The 27009-nt window shown below is 43.5% G+C and overlaps 2 protein-coding genes across 4 annotated transcripts in view; both read right to left on the bottom strand.

Moving 5' to 3' along the window:
- Nucleotides 1-24488, bottom strand: part of myo3b (myosin IIIB) — a 53496-nt gene extending 29008 nt beyond the window's left edge. Inside the window, exons 1-23 of one of the 2 annotated variants that reach the window (XM_062564871.1) lie at nt 24096-24488; nt 19804-19987; nt 19402-19422; nt 18568-18702; nt 17950-18054; nt 17550-17649; nt 16852-16928; nt 16138-16283; nt 11264-11329; nt 8997-9152; nt 6905-6989; nt 6697-6813; nt 6201-6305; nt 5908-5991; nt 5592-5794; nt 5415-5513; nt 5217-5331; nt 5000-5126; nt 4476-4686; nt 3515-3662; nt 2233-2386; nt 1961-2049; nt 1647-1776 (exon numbers count right to left, since the gene is read on the bottom strand). In XM_062564871.1, coding sequence (XP_062420855.1) covers nt 1647-1776; nt 1961-2049; nt 2233-2386; nt 3515-3662; nt 4476-4686; nt 5000-5126; nt 5217-5331; nt 5415-5513; nt 5592-5794; nt 5908-5991; nt 6201-6305; nt 6697-6813; nt 6905-6989; nt 8997-9152; nt 11264-11329; nt 16138-16283; nt 16852-16928; nt 17550-17649; nt 17950-18054; nt 18568-18702; nt 19402-19422; nt 19804-19950 — 2620 coding nt within the window. In that variant the 5' untranslated portion in view covers nt 19951-19987; nt 24096-24488. Of the gene's footprint in view, nt 1-1646; nt 1777-1960; nt 2050-2232; nt 2387-3514; nt 3663-4475; nt 4687-4999; nt 5127-5216; nt 5332-5414; nt 5514-5591; nt 5795-5907; nt 5992-6200; nt 6306-6696; nt 6814-6904; nt 6990-8996; nt 9153-11263; nt 11330-16133; nt 16284-16851; nt 16929-17549; nt 17650-17949; nt 18055-18567; nt 18703-19401; nt 19423-19803; nt 19988-24095 lie in introns of those variants that run through there. The other variant, XM_062564872.1, reaches the window with a different exon arrangement.
- Nucleotides 24489-25772: 1284 nt separating this feature from the next.
- The window catches only part of ubr3 (ubiquitin protein ligase E3 component n-recognin 3), a 29774-nt gene continuing 28537 nt past the window's right edge, over nt 25773-27009 (bottom strand). For both annotated transcript variants that reach the window (XM_037487680.2, XM_062564823.1), the window contains one exon: nt 25773-27005. In XM_037487680.2, coding sequence (XP_037343577.2) covers nt 26888-27005 — 118 coding nt within the window. In that variant the 3' untranslated portion in view covers nt 25773-26887. The remainder of the gene's footprint in view (nt 27006-27009) is intronic.

The following is a 27009-nucleotide window of genomic DNA, read 5'->3' on the forward strand; positions in this document are numbered from 1 at the left end:
GCATCACGTTCTCATGAATGTGCTTAAACATGTTTTAAACATGTTTAAGCACATTTAAGAGAAGGTGTTTGCTGAAATGTTTGCAGAAACGTTTACATTATCTGCACGTTAGTGTGTAGTTTGACATCCAAGACCTGTTATTCTACTTCCACCACAGTGTCAGGCTGCAGGTCTGCGAGGGTGTCCCCTACTGGTGACACTGCGATGATGTGACCTAGAGTGTGAAGCCACCCTGGTGTAAATCAGATTTCCATCAGATCCTCCAGATAATGGTAATTTCACAGATTAACAGTGAATCCATAATGTGAAGTAAAATGCAAATTAAATCCCTGCGCAGATTTTTTACCCTGAAGAATAGATTTATAATTTTCTCATGCTATACTGTATCTCCCTTTCAACAGCGCTCCATCTTCTCCAGAATGATAAGACGGAGAAGAGCGCCTCATAGCTTTTATCTAATGAGATGATCTGCAGTTTCACAAACTGCAATAAGAAAAGTGGACCTCCAACTCCAAAATAATAACTGCGAGCGTATTGCAGTCACACTGCCTTTACACGGACATGCAAAGGAATAGAATTACCCAGCGCCACAGTATGCTGGAGCTTTTTGGGATAAAAAGGCTCAAACTGCCCAACACACAGTCACAAAGTAACTTGATTCACACGACAGAATGACAAGACAGAGAAAGTTGAACAAAAGGAAATAAAGAAGCTTTTAGATCTAACTGACACTTCATCAGCAGCAGTACGGCACATTTTAGCACATTTTCGCATCTACCTTTGTGCACTGAAATGAAGTGTGCACTACATTTGTTCTTTTATGGTGCACTCCTCTGAAGCCGTTAATTGCATGAAGGAAGTGGCTGAAGGCTCCCTGGTGCACAACCTGCAATTGAAGTATGGAGACGCATGCCACGGATTTCTACTGGAGTCTCTGCTAAGGTGCCTTTTGGAAATTGAAGCTCCTTTTAATGCCAGCGGGACTGAAAGCAGGCATTTACAGGTCCCTAAAAAAGGAAGTGAATCACATAATGTGGCTTAGCTGAAATAAAGTAGGAAGTGGGAATCTGATAATTGAACACATCTATTAGCATTTCAGCTAAGTCAAGTGACCAGGAGGCCTCAGCCAGGGCTAATGACGAGCACATTACTCTACATTCATTTTACCAACAGAAAAGAGGTGGGAAGAGTGGCTTTTGTATTCTCTAAATACTGTTTCTTCATCCCCTGGGTATTGAGAAACCTTATCATAAAAATATCCCACTGCACCCACAATCTGCAGATAGCATTCAGACGTGGGAAACCAAGAGGGACAGCTTAGTGAAAATAAAAACAGAGCGCCGTGCGGAGAGCTGAGCCTCTCAAGAGATAATGGAGACTGCAGATTTATTCGAGCACGGCACACAGAGGCTTGAAATGACTGGGAGCCGCATCTCTAAGATACCCACTTACCTGCACATTCACAGAAGACACCAGCACAATTCTCAGAGTGAAACAGGAAGAAGCCTGCATATAAGCTAACAATAGTTTGTCTCAAAGAAAAAGTTTACCATTAGCATTCCCATTGTGGTTGGCGGTAGAATAACGGCCCCCCCGTTAGTGGCGGAGATGTTCTGCATTGTTACGTTTAGCACAGCACAGCATACCTGTTTTAGTCAAGGGGCTCGAGAAGAGCTGCTGCAGGAGTTTGTTCTCTGATGTTCTCAGGACCACAACGATGTCCGCAGGAAGAGTGTCTCGGTTCTTCTCCAAAAAACCATTCACGTTGTACATCACCTGTCGGGCAGGACACGAGACACACGCTTTGACGTTAAAATGACCAGCGCATTCAACAGCAGGCAAACTGGTTTGTCTTATCAAGCCCTGGTGATGTCGATTCAATAATTATTGTTATCTTTAATACTCTGCTACATTTGTTATCATACGCATAAACAATTTATTGCACAGGCTCATTTGTTACCTTTCCTGCGTAATGCTGAATCCCGAAACAAAGCTCCACACGTTTCGGTATCCAGAAGTACTTGCAGCGCAAATTGTCCTCAAATTTATCTGATTGACACAAAAGGAGAAAGGTGCGAAAGGTTAAAGGTATGAAAGGAGTTTTCGGCAGCACAGGTGGGAACGGTTTGCGTTGCACAAGCTGGAGCTCAAAGAAGCAGTGTGCTGTGACCTCTCACATTCAGGTTTTAGGATTGTTGCCTGAGCACGTTGCAGGAGTAGCTCCGGTCTTACCCACTAACGTCTGGTCGGTGGCCTGAGGGAAACGGCTCTCCTCGTCCATCAGGGACAGCAGACCCATGGGCTTCTGTAGGAACATGTCCAGGATGGGCCTGTTGTCCTCGTACTCCACCAGGCTGGCGTCCACCCCCTCGCTCTGGTATTCCATCTAATTAGAACCAGTGAATGTAGAAAAATCTAGTTGATGATTTCTCTAAATGACCCAATTAAACAATCTGGGCTAAATATGATCCGTTCTCGTCTGCGTGTGGGGGTGGGGGTGGGGGGGGGGGGGAATAGTTTCTAGTCAACATAACCAAGCCGGCTGTGTGTGTGTCTATTGCTGAAGTTCACAGCATAATAGGGTCTTTTACTGAATGCATAAAACCGAGCTGCTCTGAACTATCAAATAGAGCCGCTTACTTATTCATAATTTATTTCACTTGGCAAATAACCCAAAGTTGTACCATATTATTGCATCTATTTAATTCTGGATCAAAAAGTTGTTTTAAATAGATATTTTTCTAATAAAGTGGAACCAATGGATCTTAACCGTCTTCATGTTTAAGTCATTTACTCAGAATAATCAGTTTCTGCGCAGAGCAGGACCGAAGACACACAACAAAAAAATCCCTTCTCCACAGAGCTCCAGTCCTTCAGTTCACACTTGTTTCTAGAAGAGGAACTTTTGCACAGACTCAAAACCTTATTTTTCATGATCCCACGCTCTAATAAATGTATTCAGTTCTGGTACTGGAGACTGCTTAAAAAATAATTATTATCAGAGTATTCAATTAATTGTGTCATTTTATTATATCTTGTGTTATATCATTGATGCATGTTTTGCCGTTAGAATTAAAAAAAAAAAAATCTCTCTTGCATACCTATTTTTTTTCCCCACTTAGGACTTGCAAAATTACCTCAGACTCGAAGGCATTGTAGCAAAATGGTTTGTGATTAATGTCTTTTCATTTCCATCAAGGAAAATAAATAAATAAATAAATATCACACTTCAGGCTAAACAACTTAATTTAATCAATTAAGAGCGTAATTTGGTGGTGCGTACGGTAAAAACAATCCTCTGCACATCACAGCCTGGCTAAAAGCAAAATGTTCCTGTTGACAGCATCTCCGCCCTGCTGGATGTGATAAACACAAATAATATTAAAATGACTGATGTGTTTTGTGTTGTGATGCTTTCATTTCAAGCCCATGACATGATATTCATTAGCATGTTGAATTTGCACAGATGAAATACACATTCTCCATCAACCACATCCCAATATGTCAAACTCACCTGTTCGAGGGCAAATATGTGCTGGTTGAAGTAAAACTGAATCTGCTCGTTTGCGATGTTGATACACAGTTGCTCAAACGAATTCTTCTTGAAGTTTTCAAATCCAAAGATGTCCAGGATTCCCACATTCATGCCGCTCTCTGCGGCACTTCAAAAGGAAGAAAAGGGGACAAACAAACTTATTCTTCTGTATTTTCCGGAACGAGCAAATCCCCAGCAGGCACATTAAGTGATCAAATTTTAATGAGAAGCCGAGATCAACCCCAAAAAACAGAGTGTGGTCTGGACGGCCCAGTAGTTTGATGACGAGTCGTCAACGACAGCTCTCACAAAGGTCAGTGCTTTTTAAATGGTTTATATTTCTCTCTATTGATTTGACCTCCATTCTTCTTCAATATTTGGCACAAACGATACTTATTTCTGCAGCACGGCGTGAAGACAAAACACTCTGCATTTCATATGCGGTGCTTCCGGCTGCTACTTTTCATGATCAGCCACAACCCGCCGCATGTAGAGGTCACCTTTAGCCCGTGCTAGGGGGGGGGGGGGGGGGGTTGTTAACGGCAATGAGGGAACAGCAGAGATGACTGGAATGCTCTGGCATTCGTGCATCTCTGAGAGACGACTCCTTGACAGTAGACGCTTTCATTTATGAAGGAATTCTTTTGGATCAATGAACGGCCTCTCTGCAGTCTCTCTGAAGTCTTTTTAATCATCTGAACATTATTTTCTCAGCACGCAACTCTCTAATCAAAAATTTATTAAAAAATGCTTTTGCTCTCCTTTTGCTTGTCTTCTTCCCATTAATATTCTCCTCTGCGTGTTTGCATCTACCTCCACAGACTCCCCGTAAAGGTCATCGGCGCTCCGTGGAAACTCTGCGTGAGCGCTCGAGATAATCGAAGAGGAGGGAGTTACAGAAAGCGTCCGCTTTGATCTCCATCACCGGGGAGACGCTCACCAGATATCCATGTCGGGCTGCAGCAGGGTGTTGATGCGGTTCACGATCCAGCTGAAGAGGCGTCCGTACAAGGCCTTGGACATGGCGTCTCGAACGTCGGCGGCTTTGTCCACCGTGTTGGTTCGGATGATGGTCTCGCCCCTGGTGACCACACACTGAGAGGTCAGCGCCTCCTGGAGCTCCTCGGGCCCGATGCAGAGGAGAGAGGCCGCTAAGGGAAAAGGGGGCGAGCGAGTAAATAGGTTTGACGATTAAAGAGCTCGTCGGACTTCCTCTTGAGGATGAACATCAATCCCAGCCATCTCTTTTTGGTTACAACATGGTTGTTTTCTGGGTAACGGCATGTGAAGGATTTGTTGTTTATTGCCATAAAGAAACACCGTGTCTCACAAAATATTACACCAAGCATAAATCACAACACAAAAACCTTTACATGTTCTTATCAGCGTCCTCTATGCAGAGGAGGAGGACATTTCACTAAAGAGGAGCGTGGCTTCACGATTGCATAATGCATCCTATCTCACCGTTCTCCAAGGACTCTGAATTAGGGACTTCACTCTTATCGGTCTGGTGCTGGGACGTGATGGAAGCAAATTCAATATTGCCGGTGTTCAAAATGGCCGAGAGAATTCTGTAAACAGAGTTGACCTCCTAAGAACAAAAAGAAAAAGAGAAAATATTACAGCATTTAGTTTATTTTTCTACCAAGCACGTTGTCTTTGATCCCCTGGATTGAAGTACCTCTTCAGTAAAGCCGATATTTCGGAAGCACTCCTGAATTGCGTCAAACTGCTCTGTGTACAGTTTGCTCGAGACGATGTCTTGCATCACTTTGCAGTGCTGGCTGTCAATATACCTGCAGATGCACGATCAAGTATCAATACACATGATGGCAATGATGTTATAAGGAACACTTCAGAGTCAAACTGCTGTCCCAACCTGGGAGGGGTTCTGCTTGGCAGCCTGTAAGTCCTCAGCTTGTCTTGGTGATAGAGCCCTGCATATATATAATAAAATATGTGGAAGTTTTTCTCCCCCCTGAAAGGAAACAAACAGAGCAGTTACACGTGTGACAGAATGATCTTTAGTTAGAGAGGGAACCCGGGCAGCACATACATAGCGTGTTTAATGACCCTCGACTTCTCCAGCAGGTACTCTGATATCTTGGCCCCGATAACCGCTCCGGTCGGTGTGAACTTCATCTCCAGGTATTTGCCGAAGCGGCTGGAGTTGTCATTTATTGCTGTGCAGGCGTTTCCGAAGGCCTCTACAAGGGGGTTCACCTGCAGGATCTTCTCCCGCAGCGTCCGATTGTTCGCCTGAGAGCAGCCAACATGGTTCTTGAACTATAACCATCATCAAACTTCTATTCTCAGTGTTAAGAACGAGTGCCGATTTCATTTAAGAAAGGAGGACCTCAGTGCTAGTTTACCTTTCCCAAGAAGGTAAGGTGCTGGACGATCAAATGAGCGGTCTCCGTTTTGCCGGCGCCGCTCTCCCCGCTGATGATGATGCACTGAAACAGGAGGAAGGAAACCGTCTGAGTAAAACGTTAAGGGATATTTATGTTGTATTCCATCCATTTTACCCTTATTTTATTTTGAAAGTCAAACCAAACATTTAAAAAACTTAGTTCGTCATATTTTAATTCAAAGATTTGATTATTTTGATACATTTTACAATCGAAGCCTTCACTGATCCAATGGCTTAATTTCTGCAGAGTACCTGGTCTTTGCAGAAGGTCACCATGCCTCGGTAGGCTGCATCTGCCGTAGCGAAGATGTGTGGAGGGTTATCAGCCCGCTTCACACCGTGGTACAGCTTGGAGAACTAAGAGAAGACAAAATAAATACACAAGGCGTACTATTTACAAAAGTAGTTCATATGTTTATAATTATTCTTATAAAATGTTCGCCTCTTTTAAATTGTTGTATTAAAACGCTATAGTCTAATGCTAACATTGAGCATGACAGTATGCTAGCATTGTAAAAGACACAATACATTCAAAGGTGCCAGAATTTAAGCAACAACAATGGTTTGAAATGGTACTTTAACAGCAGTTCAGTACTGTTTTTCTTTTAATCAGGTACTATAATGAACATTGACTTTGAAAAGCACCAAACATGATCCACAATGGCCGGACCATTTTGTTCATTTCTTCCAGTGGGATTAGGAAAGCAAGGAACATTGGGAACATTTGTGTAAGTGGTGCATAACCAACCTGGGGAGAGTAGATGCTGAGATTCTGGAAAGGATTGAGAGCAATGAGGATGTCACCAACATAAGTGTACACCTGCAGCTCATCATATCTCTTCTGGAGGTGGCTGATTATTATCTCCTGGAGAAAACATAATAAACACACATATTATCAAGGACATTGTGCCTTGGACCGATCAATACAAGATGAGATAAAAGAGTACAAAGCTTACCTCATCTAAGAACTCCAAGTTTACCAGATCGTCATCGGGAGAGCTCTCTATTACCAGGGTTTTACGGGTATTGATCCGCTCGTGCCTGTATGAAGCCAATGACATAATAATGCCTCAGAGAGCTATAGAGTGACCACCAAAGGAGAAACAGTAGCCTGACTGGCTGGATGCGAAGACCCGGTGACTTCCACGGTGTGTTTGAAGCCCTTAAAGCTGTCCTGGGGGACACATCTCCCATTATCACATGCTGTGATTGCACTTCATCTGTGTTTTGACCTATCGCTCAAGCAATGAGCCCCTCTGGGCCGAGGTCAGCACAGAGCCAGCTGCCTCAGAGGGGCTGTGCCAAACCCCCGGGGACACTAGAGAGTGTGCGCAAAAAGAGCAAAAGAGGGCCGTTTTTCCTCTGAGTCCTCATTGCGTTCTGTGACTAAATGCGCGTTTACGTATGCAGAATATACTCCAGTGTGCAGTGGACCAGCCATTTCTATGAAAACTTAAAAGGACACGGTTGACGATATTCTGTGCTTCATCCAAACCAACACTGATTTAATCCTATTAACATGTACTGTGTGTGTGTGTGTAGCCAGTGTTTGATGTATCTTATTCCTTCATAGAACTCCCCTGTTGTCAAAAACACACCAATGAGACTCACAACTGGTAGCATTACGTTGACTATTGGTTTAAGTCCATCCCATAGACTTCTGCTGTGGAACATAGTGACTCACTAAATAATATTGCATTAATATAGGCTTTAGTCATTCATGAAATTGTTGCTAAAGAACATTTGTATTGCTAATAATATCGATTTACTCTCAATAGCCACAATAAAACAATTTCATGATTTAATCCAACGTCATCAGCACAACCTTTTTGTAATTTGAGTAACATTGAGTAACACTTTCACTTCTCAATCCATCAAAACTGTAAAACAATCAAATAATTATTTTAAACAAAATGCTTCCATATTTGATCATAATTAATAATAAATCATACCATGAATAAAAATATTCAAGCTTCAGGTTAGAAATGGTTTCCTCGTCTGCCTTTGAATTTATTTTGTATTCTGAATGAATTCACCAGCACAGAAAAAGTCCCATCCTCAATACGTGGTCCCTCTGAAGTGAGGACTCGTCCCGGTGTCCCTCTGGAGAGGGACTTCAGCCCTCTACCTCTCTCCTGCTTTGAAGTAAATCACACTATTCCACCTACGGCAGCGACTTTTAAGTTCTCTATGTCTTTATTCTTATCTGGAGTCATTGTGTGCTGATCTGTGGCATGAGAGACTAAACCAGGCGAGCCCAGTTCTCGCCCTACAAGCTCCTAATCCCATTATCCACTTTCACTGTGGACAGGAATTTGGGATCAGGCTCAGGCAGCGGCTCTGCACACTCTCGGGAGTAAACAGAGCTGGCACAACATCAAGACTCTCAGTCAAGGGTGGGTTCGGCGGACTCCTTCATAATAAAGATTAGGCAGTGGCAAAGACAGTATTTCTCCAAGAAAATAACAGGAGACTTCTGCTCTGTCATTTGCAGCCCCGACGGCATCTGGGTGAACTATTCGTCGCCCTCACGTTTAAGGATAAAAGCTGATGAAATCACGCTCTGTCTCTAATCTATATATCTATTTTCCATTTTAATCTGTAAGGAGAATATTTGTGTCATTCAAAAAGAAGGCAATGGAGTTGGAATCACACGGATTTTCAAGCAAATCAATCTTGAAATGAATATTTACCGCGTGATTGGTTCAATCCGGGGGAAGTGCTTTGTGCTAAAGACTTCCCACCCGACTGGCCTAAATGGCGTTTATTAATCTGGGGTTAGTCAGCACAATCAATCCCTCTAAATTAGCAACAGTCCCATAACTTCTTTAATCACAGTGCAATGTCCATTACTGGGGCTCAGCCTTAAATGGTGAGTGTAAGAAGAAGGGACCCTGCCCCCTACTGGACAGAAAGTATACCACCACTCACTCAGTGGCCCTCTGCTTTACTCAAATCTCTCATGACGGCACACAAACGAAGCGACCCGCTTCGTCACAGCAGCTTATTCTCCTGGATTTTTAGAAATGTTAAATCAAAGGGACTTACTTGGTCTTGGTTTTGCAGCCCAGTTCCTGCTGCTCCTGGATGAGAGCAGCCAACTGCTGCGGTAGTGCCACGTCCTTCCCGTGGGCCTGCTTGATGAAGGGATGCTCCAGGAGGTGGGTCACAGACGGACGTGCTTCAAAATCCTTAATCAGACACCTTCAAATCACAGAAATAGAAGAGGCTTTGAGCTTTGAGCACGTTCGGACAGACAAGGCCTCCAATGATGTCCATCCTCTTGTTTTCAATCTTAAAATCAGAGAGAATTAAACAGCAGAGGATGAGCGTGGTGTCATCACCTGAACATGGTAGAAAGCTGGTTTGTCGCGATCAGTTCATACAGAGCTCCCTGTGTTCTTATGTAGAGGCTCACTAATCTGACCTTCACTGCCTGAGCACCACATGGACACCATCACCATGGCCCCCGGAGTCCAAACAAGCCCCGCTACGGCACAGCAGTGAGTTCTATCTGTGATGTGCAGTGTTTGCCAGTAGGAGATGTCAGTCTGTGATACTGGGCCATGGCCCGAGCTCTGCGTCAGATACATGCTCATACAAATGGACAAATGGTTTGCAAAATGTGGGGAACGCTGGCTTTCATTTAGGACAGTTTTCAATTTTGTGGCTCGAAGGCTATGAGAATAAAATTCTTGAGATCCGCACCTGAACGTGAGGATGCATCCATCCACATTTGTACTTTTCAATTACTTGCTCAGCTAAGGACTCTCTCGTGTGTGTGTGTGTGTGTGTGTGTGTGTGTGTGTGTGTGTGTGTGTGTGTGTGTGTGTGTGTGTGTGTGTGTGTGTGTGTATCTAAGCACTACAGGGGAGGCGAGATAGGAGAAAAACACCAATCTAATTCCTACTACCTAATCTACGCTGGAATTCTGTTTCTTTTATCAGTTTGTTCAGCTCTGAAAGTTAATTCCATGAATTCATTAGCGTCAGGACATTAAGCAGAGGTTGCTGCTATTAGCAGGGCTGTGCTGCCGGGATGCTGAGCGGAGGGGCCACTTTGTCACAGAAGTCAGCTCAGACAGACGCTGGTGATGGATTTATTATCCCCCCAATGCCCCCCCCCATCCCCCTCCCACCATCCCTGCCACCCCCACCTTGGTTTCCTCTACATACACACAGACAGAAACGGGGGTGACCGCGCTGAAGAGGCTTCACAAACAGCCTGCAAAGGTTGATAACATTGTGCAGCCCCCCCACATCGAACACTGCTGGGCTTTGTGCGGGGGGAGATTATTTCTGATGTGACATCACACGATCCATTACCAGAGTTGCAATCCAAAAATAAATTTAAAAAAACGTTGCGATTACTGCTTGTATAGAAACTACAAAGTACTAATATCACTAGAACGTGCGTTGACTGGTTTAAGTGGTGATGTGCATCGAGTGCGTCCTGACCAGTAAATATCCAAGGGACACATAAAAAAAAACACAACCGTCCTTCAAGGCAGATGGTCTGTTTGTTTGTTTTCAATTACTTCTTTACATTCAATGCAGTTCATTTCAAACCTTCAACATAAATGTTAGCTGGAAACCATGCGCACACAAATTGAATTTGACTCTCTCATTATGGGTCCGCGTCTGCTCTGTGCAGGAGATTTTAAGGTGGTATATTCTGGGCAACCATTTACTAGCCACCACTGACGTTATTAGCTTTGCACCGAAAAGGAAATGATATATTATCGGGGCCTCGGATAGAGCTGATAACTCAGGTGAATTAGTTTTTTCCTCTGTGGCAGATTTACACAAATGAAAGTCAATGAACAGAAGGAGAAGAGGGCTGATTTAATATGGCTTTAAAATATAACAACATGTGTTCATACACATTCCCGCCTGCTGACAATGTACTAAAGCTAATGTTCTTTATACAGTTTTATCCTTTCGTGCTACGTAAACATGTTTTCTTAATTGGCTTCTGATATTTTCAAGACTTAAGCGCCCAGTAAGATGAACGTGAATCATCTTAAGCAGCAAGCGTTCAAGACTGTCAGTCACACATTTGAAGGTCTGCTGATTTAACAAATAAATTGATGTTGTGAATGATTTAGTCTGCATTGTCATGTGCACTTGGTGTCAACTCATTCACATTCAATATACTTTTTACATGTGATTTACAGTTGTCATTAGCCTCACATTCTTCAAAACAGGGTGTAGCTCATTCCGAACATACATGTTGCCGTGTGGTTTCACTGCCATTTCATTTTTTCAAATAAGTGAGGACAAAAGGTTAACAGTTTAAAGTCAGCGGACACTTACTGGCCGATGAAGTGGCAAAAACTTCTGCACCACTGCTCTGGATTTCTTAATGTAGGGGAAGGATTTCTGAAAGAAAACAAAAATCAAATTTCAATTGAAAAAGTCATATCATGGTCATCTTTGAAAATGAAAGACTCCTGAGTAAGCCGACTGATGACCGTCCGACTCCTGCGGGGGGGGGGGGGGGGGGGGGGGGGGGGGGGGGGTGGACGAGCGGCTCGGGGCTGCAGGTCTGTGGCAGCCGCAGAAAAAAAACAAAAAACGGTAACAGCTCCTCCACTTTCTGGTCGGCAAGCATCTGCCGTTGGGAGCCCAAAAGTTCTGGGAGCCCGTTGTAGCTCTGTCAGCAGCATTTACGGAGGCCATCTGTAACGAGGCTGACACTTTTCAAGTGTGCGCGTTGACAGGAGGCCGGTCTGCGTGAGGAGCCAAGGCCGGGGCCCGCGCAGAGTCCAGTCGTCCTCACAGCGGCCCCGACAGCTGGGGGGGGGGGCTGAGCCTTTTGTCACTGTCAGGCCGACGGGGGGGAGAGACCGGGTCCACGCGTTTATTAGCTGGACTAATTAGCCCACTCGTGTTGTTTCACGAAGCTGACGGAGTGAAAAGAAGAAACCCCCCCCCCCCCCCCCCCCCCCCCCCCCCAAAAAAAAACCCCACATGAATTCTGTTTATCACATTCAAACCGGAGGTAGATGCAGCTATACGCTGAGTGACATCACATTTAACAGCGTTTTATTTTGCTCTTTTCTTTCGTTTTTTTTTTTTTTTTAAGAGGAGGATGTTGGGGGTAAAAAAAGAAAAATCTGTCATTTGCTGCAGCGCTAAGTTAGCCGAGCCTTTGATAAGCATTCAGACAGGCAATCCTTTCCAAAGTGCAGATCAAAGCCAGTAACTGACTGCCTCAATGCAACCTCTAATATGAGCCCGGAGACGCGTTCTCGCCTTGATGTTGTACCACACTGCTCATACATTAGAAAGTCAATACAGCAGCACACTGCCGATAACACTGTCAAGTGTCCTCATTGTGCAGGCATTTATTTCCTGCTGTATTTGTGCGAGTGCGGGCTCATATTGTAAACACAAATGGCTTATTCAAATCTAGGTCCAGGCAGAGCTTGTACTGTCAGACGTTCCTCGGAGTGGATTGAGGCAAAATCACAGAGGTGTCAGCACCACTTGACGGCTGCGACTAAGCCACGGAGGAAGACAAAAATCAGGCCAATGTGATATTTGAATATTTCATATGCAGAATTTATAATTCCCCCATTTCCCACTTGCACTGTGACGCTTTACTCAACATTGTCAGTGCTCACTCAATGAAAATCTGTCCATGCAGCTCACACGAAAAACAAATGAAACAACGCAGTAAAGGTTTTGAATAATTCATTCATATTATTATCAAGATTTAAGCAGAAAGTTCTTCTTTGGCAGATCTCCACAGTCCACAGCTCATTGTGGGGGGACCCCGAGGCCTCCCCAGGCCACCTGGGAGATATGATCCCTCCAGCATGTTCCGGGTCTTCCTCTGGGTCTCCAGGTTAATAAAAAAAAAAAACTGAAATATAGTGACCTTGCATGACCTCCTCGATGGTGGGAAATGATATAAACGGATTTACCACTAAACTAAACTTGAATAGAGCGCTCAAGATTCAAAACCACTGGTGAAATATTCATGTGTTTCCTTGTTTTCAGAAAAAAAGAGGGAATTGTTGTTAAAGAGGAAACACCGGCGCTGATCCAGACTGACCAGAAAATGACTAGGGTCTAAAATGAAGACTTATTCAGTGAATGGACCAACTGCTTAAAATTTCATCTCATCCATCACTTGCAGCCGGAGCTCCAGCACTTCTTTGCGCATATATGCATGAGCACGCAGAGGTACTGCTACATTCATCATGTCGTTGGTGGTCACATTGCCTAAATGCTGCAGCGCTTGACACCGACACAGTAAAAATAACAACATCAACAACAACAAAAAAAAGAAGATGTTAAAGTTATGATTGGAAAACCATCCAACCAGCCAATGATCTCTGTTAAGGGTCAAGACCGCACCAGGGTCTGATGTGACAATAAGGCATGGCTATGTCCCCGATTTCAAACTTTGTTCAAACCTTTTAACAAAAATTGGAAATTAAGTAAATATAAAGTCCCAGATTGCACATGAGCTCCATGCAGTTGTCCTGTATTGTTGGTCAAAAATAAATGTCAAGTCAAACTTAAACCTACTACTCTACTGGAATTAGTAATACATGGATTTGACGCATCATTCAACAGGGGAGACGTACCTTTTGTTCACTCCAGACTTTATCGTTGACCCCTTTGAAAAGATTGATAAAGATAAAACATTCCTAACCCTCGGCTGTTCAGCTGCACAGATTTAAACTCCATCCCGCGAGGAGCTGTCTCTTACCGGAGGATTTCTCTCCCACAGCCTCATCTTTTGATTACCCTTTGGCCATCATTTACGAGTGTCTTCTATCTCGCTCGCTGCGGTCTCCGCTCAGACAGATGCATGTACTGTTAAATGTGTGGATAACATCTACAGGGATCTGGCCGAATAAACACAACCTTGGACGTCGTTGCCAATTGCCTCCAACCTTTGCAACGCTTTTTACACACACACACACACACTTTGATTTGACTTTATATAAACACTGGAGGCATGCACAGCAAAGTAAAAATAAATGCAATTAATTAACCTTGTTGTGTTTTAAATACCACTGATTGAGTAACTGTCTATGTGTGATTTTGCACAGTTGAAGATTTTACAACTTTACCCTCTGAAATGCTCCATTAGCTTCATTCATGGGCACCATGGACGCCACATATCTGTCGTGTGTGCGTAACATAGTAGTTAATAGTTTTAATAACACAACCAAGGGCAAATTGGACTTACATTAAAACAATGGAAACTAAAAAAAAAAAATGGAAGAATTAGCTACCGGAGAATAAAATATATGCAGAAATCAGCCGTATTTCACAGCTCATCAACTATCAGATATTCTTGAAGCACAAACAGACGACAGACCAAGGTGACCCCGATTCATGGAGCTCATCATCGTCCCATCGGACGAATCTCATCTCTCATCGTCATCTGTGGCCTGCTGGGGCATTTCCACCTGTTCAGGTTCCCCCCCCCCCATCAAAACCCAAACGGTGACATAAAGGCCATCTGCTGCTGTGGTCAACGTGGGGATTTCTGCAAATCTTTGTTCGTTCCTCAACAGGAAAAGTTTACTTTGACGAGACCACGTTTAGCAAAAGCTTAGTGTTTGTTTTGTTTTTCAGAAAAAGAAAGAAAAGAAACATTAACAAGCAGTAGTGGCATGAACGTGTGCACTGCCCTTTTAATATTATATGTTACATATTTCTTTAAATCTTTTATGCATGCTTTACTGAGGAGGATTGATAAGGTGGAGGATATCTACAAGATCAACTACATGACACCGAACCCTTTAAAGTCCGGAAACACTTCACTGAGTACAACCGTAAAATATGAGAGCGACGAAAATGCTTATTGCATGTTTAAGTGCTTGTATGGTTTCATAAAACATGTTCTTTCCAAGGACAATACTTCAGAAAAGGCTCCACTGTGACGGGTTTATGACATATTAAATAGGGGGGGTGAGGGGGGGGGGGAATCTGCTTTGCAATGATCAAACCCTGCAAAGATGGATCTCTCTGATTTCCTCATGAATCACTCTCACCGCAGCTTAAAGCCCAAAAGGTGAAACACATTTCCCCATATAGAAGGTAATCCATACAGGAGTCATCATCTACACCACGTTTCCCCCGTGATTTCGTCTGCGGAGCAGCGACGACGGAAAAAAATATATTTGAGATAAATGACATGTTAACAGAATCATTTCATGGTTCAACACACTCGCTGTGACTCATCCTGCCAGCACCGAGCCTTTGAGGTCCCGATTCACACCGAAAGGGCAAAACATCTATTTTGATTGGAACGGAGCGGGAGGAACGTCCGTCAAAGATGTCCGTCCATTTCAATCCACATCCTAGTTTTTTTCCCCAGAGACCAAAGAGAGTGCGAGCTCTGCAGTGATGAAGCAGGATCCTCATTAAGGCCGCTTTTTTGGACGAGGGAAACGTGTCTGCGACGCCTGACGGAAACCACTCACCCGGGTTTACAGGTCGCCCCTTAAAAAAAAAAAAAAAAAAAAAACCCAGAGCTACATCTACCCCATCCGCAGAGGTGTTACGAGGTGAATATCTGAGACAAACCGAACTCTGAATCAGCAGCATTCATCCCTCCCGAGCCGCCCCTCGCTCTCGTAATTATCTGAGAGTCTGGCTGGATCCGGTTGCTGCGTGAGTCCTACCACACAAAGCATCCATGTTGCTCTTCTGGCTTGGCAGGGAGGAGATAACATTGTGACGGGGAGGAGGTGACAGCCTCATCTCAATGTGAATGGAGCTAATCACCAATGCAAATTGCAATCAGAAGGGCATATCTCTACCTAACTGAGAGATAATTGCGCGATTGTGCTGATAACAAAAGGTCAACCGCGTGTAGCCGCTAAGCTCTCAAGTGATCATCAGACACACTCACTCACACACTCACACACACACACACTCACTCACACACTCACACACTCGAAAAATGTTTACAGATTGAATCACTGCATTCATTTTAAGGCCAAACACGTGCGTTTCTTACACGTATTATTCAGCTTTCAGATAAGACAATGCAGACAAAAAAAAACAACAACATTAAAGCAAATATACACGGTTTTCTTTCATTCTCAAATAGTCGTAGTTTTCATCACCCATACTGTCGGGTTGAGTTGGCCGTTGTCCTGCGTGCATGGGGCGGCCTCCACCCGTGTGGCAGGAGCGCTCTCTAGTGGACTCACCGTGGGATTTTGAAGAGGGCTTTGACTGGATGCAACTCGGCCAGCGGCGGATCTCCGTCCGCCAGCTCGATGGCCGTGATGCCGAGCGACCACACGTCGCAGCGGGCGTCGTAGGAGTAGTCGTACTGCTGTTCACAGGCTATGACCTGGTGACACAACGCGACAGTGGCCACCTGAACAACTCATTAAAACATCTCTAAGGGCGATATATCCACTGTGCTTCAGTAATCATTTAAAGGAAATAATGATCAAACGGATCATAAAAAGGTGAATACGTCTTGCTTCTTATTGTATCTTAATGTAGAACTGGTAGTTACAAATATCTCATTTCAATACTAAAAGGTAGGTCAGTTCAGTTGCCCGTGGTATGAGTCTCTCTTTTCCACAGTCAATAATTATAAATGACACCACATTTTACAGCCGAGTCTATTCTAATTGCCCCTGAGGTCTCTCCCGAGCAGCCCAATCACTGCACCTCATTTCTGTCAAAGAGCAAGCCGAGGGGCCACAGACTCCCAGCTATTAACCTTCAGGCAACCTCAAGCGCCGCAGCCGAGGGGGGGGGAATACACAATGACACAGGGGAGAGTCACAGAAAGAACAGAGCCTCTCTCCTTCTCTCTCTCTTTGTGGCATATGTAACAGATTTTGCACATTTCAAATGTTCAATTGGGCATTAAAACATGTGGGGTTGACTGAAGCGTAGGCTCTGACCTCAGGTGCCATCCAAAACGGAGTCCCGACTGATGTGTTCCTCCGCAGTCGTGCACTGGTCAGTTGAGCAGAAACACCTGAAAAAGGAAGGAAAATAGCATCACTTCTTAGAAGAAATCAAGATTAGTATGTTTATTAGAAATTTGCTAATTACAATTAATGACAAAATGTTTGAATTAATCAATAAATCCTGGCAGATGATTTAATGTGGCACTCTGGCAAGCCGTAATAATAATTTGCTGTAATCATTTCAAATTATGTAGGACAGATTTTTATCAGCATGAGTCCACTTCATCTCCATGACAGCAAGGACATAAACATGCCTAGGGGTGACTCAAAGTCATTTACCATATCGGTTTTCTTTTAATATGCAAAGGTTCAAATAATGCAATTTAAATGCACAATAATAGCCCTGGGTTAAGGTTAGGTCCATAAAATAAAAATATGTTATGGTGAGCAAGAGACTAAAGTGTGAAGCCCGTAAAATAATTCATCCAGTGCTCGGTCTGCCTTCACAAACAACATTTCCGAGACGTGCTGCTGACCATTCCATGCAAAGACCAAAAACACCTCATTTATCTGACAATGCACTTTAGCCCAAAGACAAAGATGAAGCTGACATTTTTCAGACCTTGATGCATTTGCCTCATTTTCTTTTTACTCAATTGGCCAAAATTGCCTCTTTCAAAGACCATTACCAAAGTCAACCAGTTTGACTCCTCCCTCGGTTGTCAGGAGGATGTTGTTGCCTTTGACGTCACGATGGATAATTCGGTTGTGGTGCAAATGCTGGAGACCCTTTTAAGTTGGAGGACAAAAAAAAAAAAACACAAGGTTCTCCGCATGAATCACCATCCCATTATTCCTTCATTTGTCATCAGTATAAATTAGAATATGATGCATCTAAAAAGGTTTTGCAGTGCAGAGTGTATGAAAGGAGTCCCAGAGGTGTTTAGAGTGAGAGGCATTCATCACAGACTGCCACACTTGCCCCCCCCCCCCCTTCTGAAAATAAATCCTCAGCACCGCTCCGTGCGCGTTTCAGCACGCCACCTCCTCCGGATCATTAGCGGGCTTTGCTGGCGGGGGCCGTCTTACCAACAGGGCGCTGCATAAGATGTACGAGATAACAGGCTCCAGCAGACGCTGGCCTCGCATGAGCAGCCCTTTGATGAGTTCTGTGACAGAGCCGCCGTTGCACAGCTGGGAGGGAGACAGAGAAACTCTGGTTACTCGTCCATCAGTCAACCCTCTAGATTAGGATTCATGTGGAGAGCAAGCGTGTGCGCACACACAGACACACACACACACACACACACAGAGACACACACACACACACACAGTGAGAGGAAGCAATGCAGCACCACACGGAAGTCTGATAGCATCAACATTTGCGTAGGTGGGTGGCTGCTGAAAAACCACTAAAGTATTCAAGTGTTTTGATTTAGTAAACTGAGTTTTTAACAACTCGGCATGACAGTCAGAAGCACAAGAGGCATCGTGTGGAGATGTCACGTAAACAAATGCAGTCTTGTCTGGGTCCTCAGAGGACATTTACAAGGTGGATTCTTTTAAATATTTGACTCATTTACATCCAAATACATTTGATGGTAGTCTCCTTTGCCGCCTTCCCAGCCACATTTCTTGATTTGGATATGAAATGGAAAAAGAATTGGGGTTTTTTTTGTGATCTTAAATGTTTAACGAGGGGCTCACCTCGAGCACCAGCCAAAGTTGTCCACCTGATAATTTGTCGGACTTGTAGAACATGCCGAAAAACTTCACCACGTTAGGGTGGTTGGATAGGGACCTCAAGATGTTGTATTCTGCCTCAATTTCCTCGTCCACATCCTTTAAACAGCAAAAAAGGACACAAGCAGAACATATAATTCACAGACATGCAGCAATGCAAATATAGCAAAAGCAAATAACATGTTGACATGTCATGAAGATGCCTCCAGGTTTCAGGTTGGGTAACAGCAGAAAAAGTAATAGGCGGACTATAATTAAACTACTACGGATAGGGGTTATAAAGTCACTAACAAGGAAAGGAACGGGCCAGAGACTATTTCTGGCCGCGCTTTTCGATCAAAGTAAATCTCAGAGGAAAAGCTCTCCAGTCAGGGAGGCAGAATTTCTCCTCCCGGATGTCTGAGTGATAGTGTCAGCAGTCTAATCAGGGAGAGGGATGAGATGGGGAGGCAGCTCCATCTTCACGGCCATCAGGGGAGCCCGACGGTGGAGCGCGCCGCCGCGCCGGGGTTTGTTCCACTGACGCCATCGCAGCCGAGCCTCAGAACCAGAAGTCGGGCCATCGCAATAACGCAGCCGGGGCCGGAGGCTACGCCGGCGCTATCATACCGAGAAATGGAGGGACATACAGAGAGGATACGAGACTACACTTTCTGGTGAGGGTGTGTTAAACTTAACATGACAGGGGATAAATAAAGAGGGGGAGATGTTGATATATATATATATATATGTCACTGGAGCAAAGTACAAGTGCAACTGCATCAAGATGGAGAGGAGGAGAAAGTACTTCCAACTTACTCTGTTTGAATGGCTCGCATGCTGAGACAAGTCACATAGTTATAAAGAAAGACACAATGGTTTTAGTCTTTGCTTTTTCTTTCTTCGGTCACAATATTATGAGCTCCTGCAGTCATTAATAAATGTCAAAATAATGGTTTTGGGCTACTCAAACGAACACACAGGGTGGGGGACGCACCGTCAGATTGGTGAGTGAATTATATAGTTTAGCCGGAAAGACAATAAACACTGAGTCCTACAACTGTCCATCAAGTTATCACTTAAAATGAACCGTCAGTTGTATTATCATATTCTTCTACTTCATATTTATAGGACTTATTTATACACAACAGATTGGAGCATGAATGCTGAGTCATGAAGACAACATATTGTTGGGCTGTAACCGCAGTGAAACGGACTCACATTGATCGGGTCCAGGACTTTTACTGCCGCCTGACTCCCGTCCGTCTTGTTGGTCACTCTGTAGACTTTCCCATATGTTCCTTTACCAATGGTCTCAACTATGTCCCAGTTAGCTGATGGATCGCCCAGGTTCTCCATGCCCATCATGCTGTACTTATACGGGTACAGTCCATACAGGGACCTCCTGGGGGGGAATAAGCACAACCTCAGATTCTTGTTTTTTTAAACAAAGAACATAGAACATCTAAGATATATAGCTAAAATAAAAATAATGAAGTATTATTTGTTGAAATGATTCTGTGTGGAAGTGGAAACTCACAGTAATAGTAACTAAAACGTGTCCTACAATAAGAAATATTCTCGTGAATAGACCAGACAGACTTTTAAAACTGTTTCAGCAAGACGGAACGACTCTTCCAGTTAACATCACAGAGGAGCAGGTCATTCAAATAACAATAAAAAGAACTGTGTAGAGCTGTGTGTGTGTGTGTGTGTGTGTGTCGGACACAGCAGTACATTTGGTCCCACCGGTCTACTCATTCAGCTCAGTGAAAGACTATATTCGCCAAGGGAGCCACTTAACAGGTTTAAAGAAATCCACGTAAAAACAGAGCAGACAGCTGTTGGTGAAGAGGACCGTGCTGTACTTACATGGCATGTGTTATTTTCGTCTGACTCATCAGGGCCGGGAAAGAGATACAACTAAAAGAGTCTCCTGTGATCATAACAGAACAGCAATAGCTTCCTCAAGAGTACGGAGACACTGAATCAGGCCCCCGGGACCTCGTCACTGCTCGCTAAGAAGTGCAATCTCCTCAGGATCAATCGGATTGGACAGAGATTAAGTGGACAGTGCGGCGTCCTGACTGTGCGGTCAACAGGCACAGCACCGTTTTGTGTGTTTGACAAGTTGATTTACATTTACATGCAGGTCATGGAGGGTGATCATTAACAGCGATGCAAAAAGCAACATGTTAATCAACCTCGATTAAGTCTACAAGGGAGGTTTCCGTGACCGAGGCGGCACCAAAAAGACCCACGATGCAATGCGTCAAAGTGTCAAAACAGCTTTAACTGGAGTGACGTGATGGATGCTGCCATGTTGGAGCATCCTATTTTTTTCCCCCAGAACGACACGTATCTCAGATCAGCATGACGGAGTTGAACGTTTGTGCACCACCTCACACCCGTTATAAACGCGTTATGCATCACAGCGCGACCCTGAGGGATGTGAAGAAAGAAGAAAGGTGAATGATGTTCAACCCTTCGGGGGGGGAGCTGTGGCGACTTCCACCGTGAGGCCTGATTTATTATTTGTTGTGCGTGCAGTTTGAGCAACGGCATCCGGGTAGATATCAGACGGATATGCGTCCAAGCACTTACCGATATCCTTCCCTGTGTCCTTCAGGCAGACACATGCGATAGCACCACAAGCCAAAGTATCTCTCACTATTCTATTTATATCAATATAAAAAATAATTACACACATCAAATACTGAATCGCTTTGCTACCAACTTTGGTTTCATCTTCAGCCTAATAATCCATCATTGATGTGTTGGAGTTAATCGCCCATCTTAAACTGTCTGTGAATAATGCGTCACGCCCGCCTTATTAATCAGCAAAGAGCCCAAACTGTTTACTCGTTTATAACTGTCGTCCTGCTGCGTAACACGTGTCTACTCGGTTCTGCATCCACACGATGCCTCGAACACGTCACCTGTCGCTAAGACATCACCACCAGCGTCCACAGACCAGCTTCAAAACATGCATTAAAAACCAGCCTGGGACGGACAGCATGTGAAAATAATTTTTATCAGTTTTAGTCAATAAGAGTCTGAAAAATCGACATCGTACGAGGTGACTTTAACAGCAGGTCGGCATCAGTCAAACAGAATGTCATCTCACCTTCTGCTTGAACAACAATGAATAAAAATCCATAGATTCTGCAAGTCAAAAAAAAGTATCCAATTAAATTGTCAAAGGATCAATGCAGCTCAGATGGGAGAACCAAAAGTCACACATACCTGTTTCTGTGAAAGTGTCTCTCCCTCACAACAAAGCGCTCCGGTCTAATTCGTGATAATCTACGGGGTTTAATAATTCACCAGTAATCTGCAACCTGATCGGCTGCACCGTTAAACATTCAGGTGGCAGATGTATCCACTCATAATGGTGGCTGATATGAAGCATCTCAGGTTGCACCCAGGTTACCAGGAAGTTTGTGATAGTTGCTAGGTCACGTGACCTGTCTGTCTGCCCTTCTGTGCATAATGTTAATTAAACCAATTAAAGCAAGTCTGATCCAGAACGCCAATGTTAACTCATGGCAGGAGTTTACAATGCCATAATACTTATGATATAAGGCACCCTTATCAATACATCTATATCTACGAGGCAGAGCCTCTAATTAAGTGGAAGATAACCACAGCAGCTGGAAAAACATCGACAAAACTGTCTTTCTTAAAAAAAAGTTTTCTATATTTTGCCATACATCAACATCAAGCCGTCCATCACTAAGCCCCTCCTCTGCACATAAACAATCAACTCGTCACAGCGCTTGAAACTAGCGTCACAAGGAGTCAAGTTGCATTTCTTTGAAATGATTGAGACCATTGACAAGATGCCTCGTTCTAAACTTAGCATCTGCTGTAAGAATAAAACATTCATGAGGGATTCTTTTACACACAAATGTGTCTCCTGCCGTACGTCCACAATGAAGTGGAGCAGTCCTGCCAAACAAGTGGGCCTCTTAGGCGGGGAGGAGAAAAAAAGTTCTCTCCTGCAGTTAGGATTATTATTTTTTTTTTATCCTTCAGAGGCTACACCTCTGGATGGGGCTGGAGTCTGGGGGCGTTCAAACTAAAAAAATCCACTCAAATGGAGATCAAGACAGGTGGTTTTATTTCTTCTTTTACTGCGCTTTGGGTCTTGAAAGATTTGCCAGAATCAGAGCACCATTTTCTATTTATTGTTACTCAACATCAGTTCTTAATCCACAAAAAGCAAGTGTTGTCTTAGAGAGGAGACACCTCACTGCTGCTGTGGAACAAGACACCACTGGTCCTCAATGGCAGCGCTCAGGTTACCCTTTGTTTATTATACTGTCAGCATACCTGAACAGGGATAGTGATAGTGTGTGTGTGTGTGTGTGAGAAGCTGCTCTGCAACACACCGAAACAGATTTTTTAAATGCTTTTAATCCTCAACCAACTAGAATTTGTTTGATTTAATTGTTTGTGCGATTATAGTAAATCCGGATGCACAATAACACAAACCCCTCCCCAACGTTTGCATCGATGCCACATCAGCATGATTCCACGTTTCAGTGACTGTTGGAGGTGGCGATCGCTTCAGATGATGTGAACAGCTGCAGCACAAACAGTGGCAAGTAGAAGTGAGTAATCTAAATTTTCTGCTTGCATCAAGCTCACACAATACTTCCCGCTCCGCTAAAGCCTTGCGGGAACTCCTCTCGGTAAACCCTTTAGTAAGTCTGTCGAGAGAAAATATATAATCCCTTTAAAGGGGATACGAGGAGGCTTTGCAGTAAACCTCCTGTAGCCAGGTCCAAAGCACCGTGTCCTCGTTCTCACCCTGGACGACCAAAGCCGACCAAAACCACCAGGGACAAAGACCTTCTCTGGATTAAGTCCTCCAAACTAAGATCTCCATGTGACATCTTTGAATACACAAACCACAAACGTAATTAACAACAGGTCAGCTTCATCGTTAAAGTTGACGATCTGAAAACCTGAACCACTGTCAGAAACGAATCGCATGAATGAATCTTCATCTAATCACAAGCTCCGTATGTGACACATGCTTCAGTATTGTACAGTGACAAAACGATATTAATTCTGACACTTTTATTCTGATCCAAAAATGTGGTAACATTTCAGTGGATTCATGTATCTTAGATCAAAACATTTAGTGATTAAAATATTGATTGTTATATATGATATTGAACAGAAAAACTAAATACAGAAGCTACAAGAACAGTCATTCTGCCTTATGGTTTTCTATAAAGTGACTGTAGACATTATCACCCATATTTAGACCAATAAAACCTTATTTTCCAACATCATTTAAGGTACTGACTCATGGCTGAATCCCAGTCAATTTTAAATTGCCATTGTCACGACAAAGTAACTATTGCAAAAATGATATTTCCTAAGAAACATTTTACATTATCGTGAAAAAGTTTAACAAAAATCACTCAACCCTGATGTGTCGTTAGCCCTAAACATATAAAGACTGTGTGTCGCCTGATATTTTTCGAGGTCAACATTACCTTGAGTACGCAGCCTCCTTAGTTCCATCTCTGAAACCTGCAAGACAGGGGAAAGCGTTTCAGACAACCAGCCCGTCACCGCTCCGCCTGGTCTCCATCTCCGTCGGAACAGGCGACAGCGCAGACGTTGTGACACAAACCTCACGGCCTCTGGCTTTAACCGACAAGTCTTAACGAGCAGCTTACCGTCCATAGCAACACGTCCGAACCCATTTCCCTGTTTACTCAGCAAGAAGTGTTAATTATTAACAGTGAAGACACCTGAGCATGTTGTTCTGCAGACCGGAAGCTTTCATCTGAACAATGTTAACATCAATAGACTATTCATGCTCCCCGGTGTACCTACCTGGACAGGAAGTAAATATGTAAAATGTCCAGAGATGCTCACAGAAGCGCTGGTATCTCTCTGTATGCAAATAACCACGCATCCACAGTGCTTCAATCCGGAGAAAATTCCTTAGGGGGTCAACAATAGTTTTTCCTTTCGTTCAGCCTAGTTGGCAGGAAACCTAGGCGTCGTGTGTGCATTGGTCATTAGCCAGGAGGCCTCCTTTGTGTATGAAACTTTGACCCAATAATCCTGAAAGGGCTCAGTCACATGGCACTGAAGGGTCTTTCTGGCGCTCTGAAACGGGCAGTAAGACAGTTTATTCAGAAATCACAAACATAATGCCTTGTGTACAATTAAATGGAGTACATTCCTTTGGGTTTTATTAAATACATTATTATCGACAGCCTTCTCTGAAATGAATAGACCAACCAAGTTAAAAACCATCACACACGGAAAAGAAATCACATTATTCATTCACCGAAGTCACAGGATGAGTCTGGATGTTACAATCCGATGGGCTCCAGTGAACGTCTGTCTCCAACCAGCCTCCGTCCCCCTCTGCAGACGTTCCCGTCTTGTCCCTTAAGAACAAGTCCGTGGGATGGTGATATATATATATAGCTCAGAAATGAGCAAAAGAGACTTTTAATAAGTGTGTTTATATTTTATTCACATATGTTACATTTGCATTAAATGTCAAAGTTGTACTTTCTGGTCAAACTCAGAAAGTTTGAGTCAGCACCTACAGTAATGTACTGTATTCTCTCTTCATTCATACAGGAGAACACGCAAGAGCTTTCAGTTAGAATTTACACCCATTAGTTATTGCCTGGTTGTGGTCATTTACTAAGTGGGTACTGAAAAATAAATGGGAGGAGAAACTCGGTAAACAAAAAAAAGAATCGCAAGAATTCAAGAGGAAGTGTTAACTTGTTCCTTAAAGACCCTTCGGTGCAGCACACTGCAGCCCAGCTTTTCAATGTCACAAGTACTTGATTTCAGCAAAGTGTCATTTATCACCCCCCCCCAAAAAAAATACATTGCAGGCACAGCTGAATAAATCTCCCCTCCTAGAAAAAAAGACGACTATTAAACCATTAAGTAGCCAATTTAACAAATGGTGCCGAAAAAGGATTTCATGCACAGTGTTCTAACATTTGATAATGTTACTATCCCACAAATCACAACTAGATGATGCACGAGTGAGGGGGGGGGGGGGGGGGGGGGGCGCGCATCACGATAAACGCTCTGTGCTGCACTTGGGATTTAAACTTTTTTTGTCATCACAGACCGGTAGAATAGCACTGACATTCCTTCTCATAAGCAACTTGAGTATCACAACTTTGATAAGAGTTTTGTATCTTTGTAACAGAAGCCATGAAGAAGTTCTGCTGCCACAGTGATCAGTTTCAGCAGAACACTATTTCCGTGCTATGATTTTTCCTTTAAAAAAAAAAAAAAGTTTAATACTTAAATTCTTTCAACTCCTGGATTTTTTTTGTGACGCAATGACAACGAAACGGCCGCTCGCTGACGGGTTGGAACTTTAGCCGTATTGGAGTTGGCCTTAAGAGGCTTTTTCCTCCAAGACCAACAAGAAACAAAAAGCGCTATGCGATGGGGCAGGACGCGACTGTCTGTAGTGAGCGTTAATGTTTAAGCCTCCTTAAACATTAAAGTGAGTCAACATTCCAAGCCATCTTCTGTAAACTCAAAGCACAACCTTAGAAAGAAAAAAAAGGGAAGAAAATCTTCACAAAAGTTAAAATGATTTGAACAATGAGCAGCAGCATTTATTTAAATATCTAAAACGTATCTTAAACAGCAAACAAAAGAAATTCCTGAGGATGGATTGCAACTTGACCCATAAAAAGAGCCTTTGCTGGTTTGCAAAAAAACTCTAGTGTGTTGATGGGTGGACTTGTCCGGCCTGCCCTCACATGTCAGCAGATAATGAGCATCCATTGCAAGAACATCGCTCCACTCGTCAGGAGCCTGAAACTCCATGCCAGCACAGCAGAGCACATTTCGATAAATAAAAAGGGATATGCATTAACGTCATCGTAACTGGTGCAAAAAGTAATCAAACCTTGCGGGATATCAAGCACTGTTTTTTTTTTTTTAACCCTAATAAATATGAAGGGCTTTGAAACCCTATCCCACACCAATTCAATTTCTGGGCAAAACTGAGCTTTCCCCTTTTGATCTTACCGAATTCTGTTTTTCCCTGTTGAAAACCACACGATAAACCACTTAAACACACACGTGTTAATCTTTAGGCATGATTGTACACCAAACGTCAAATAAACCAAGGCTGTGGCAGCAATAACCTCACTGGGATGCTGGTGTTTGTCACGTTAAGAGTTCTCAAATATTTTGATCGAGGCAGACAAAAAAAAAAAAGACAAAAAAAAGGTTTTCTTCATCACAGGTTGCTGTTTTCAGTGGGCATTGGAAGATCTTAGAGTCCATTATAGTGGGGCCCCCAACGCTTATTGATGTGATCGAAGGTGTGTGAACCCCACTGTTGCTCCAACACTCGATATCTTTCTTCACACAAGAAGAGAGGCTTTCCACGGCTGG

The sequence above is a fragment of the Pungitius pungitius genome, chromosome 10 (genome assembly GCF_949316345.1).
Source record: "Pungitius pungitius chromosome 10, fPunPun2.1, whole genome shotgun sequence".
Lineage (NCBI taxonomy): Eukaryota > Metazoa > Chordata > Actinopteri > Perciformes > Gasterosteidae > Pungitius > Pungitius pungitius.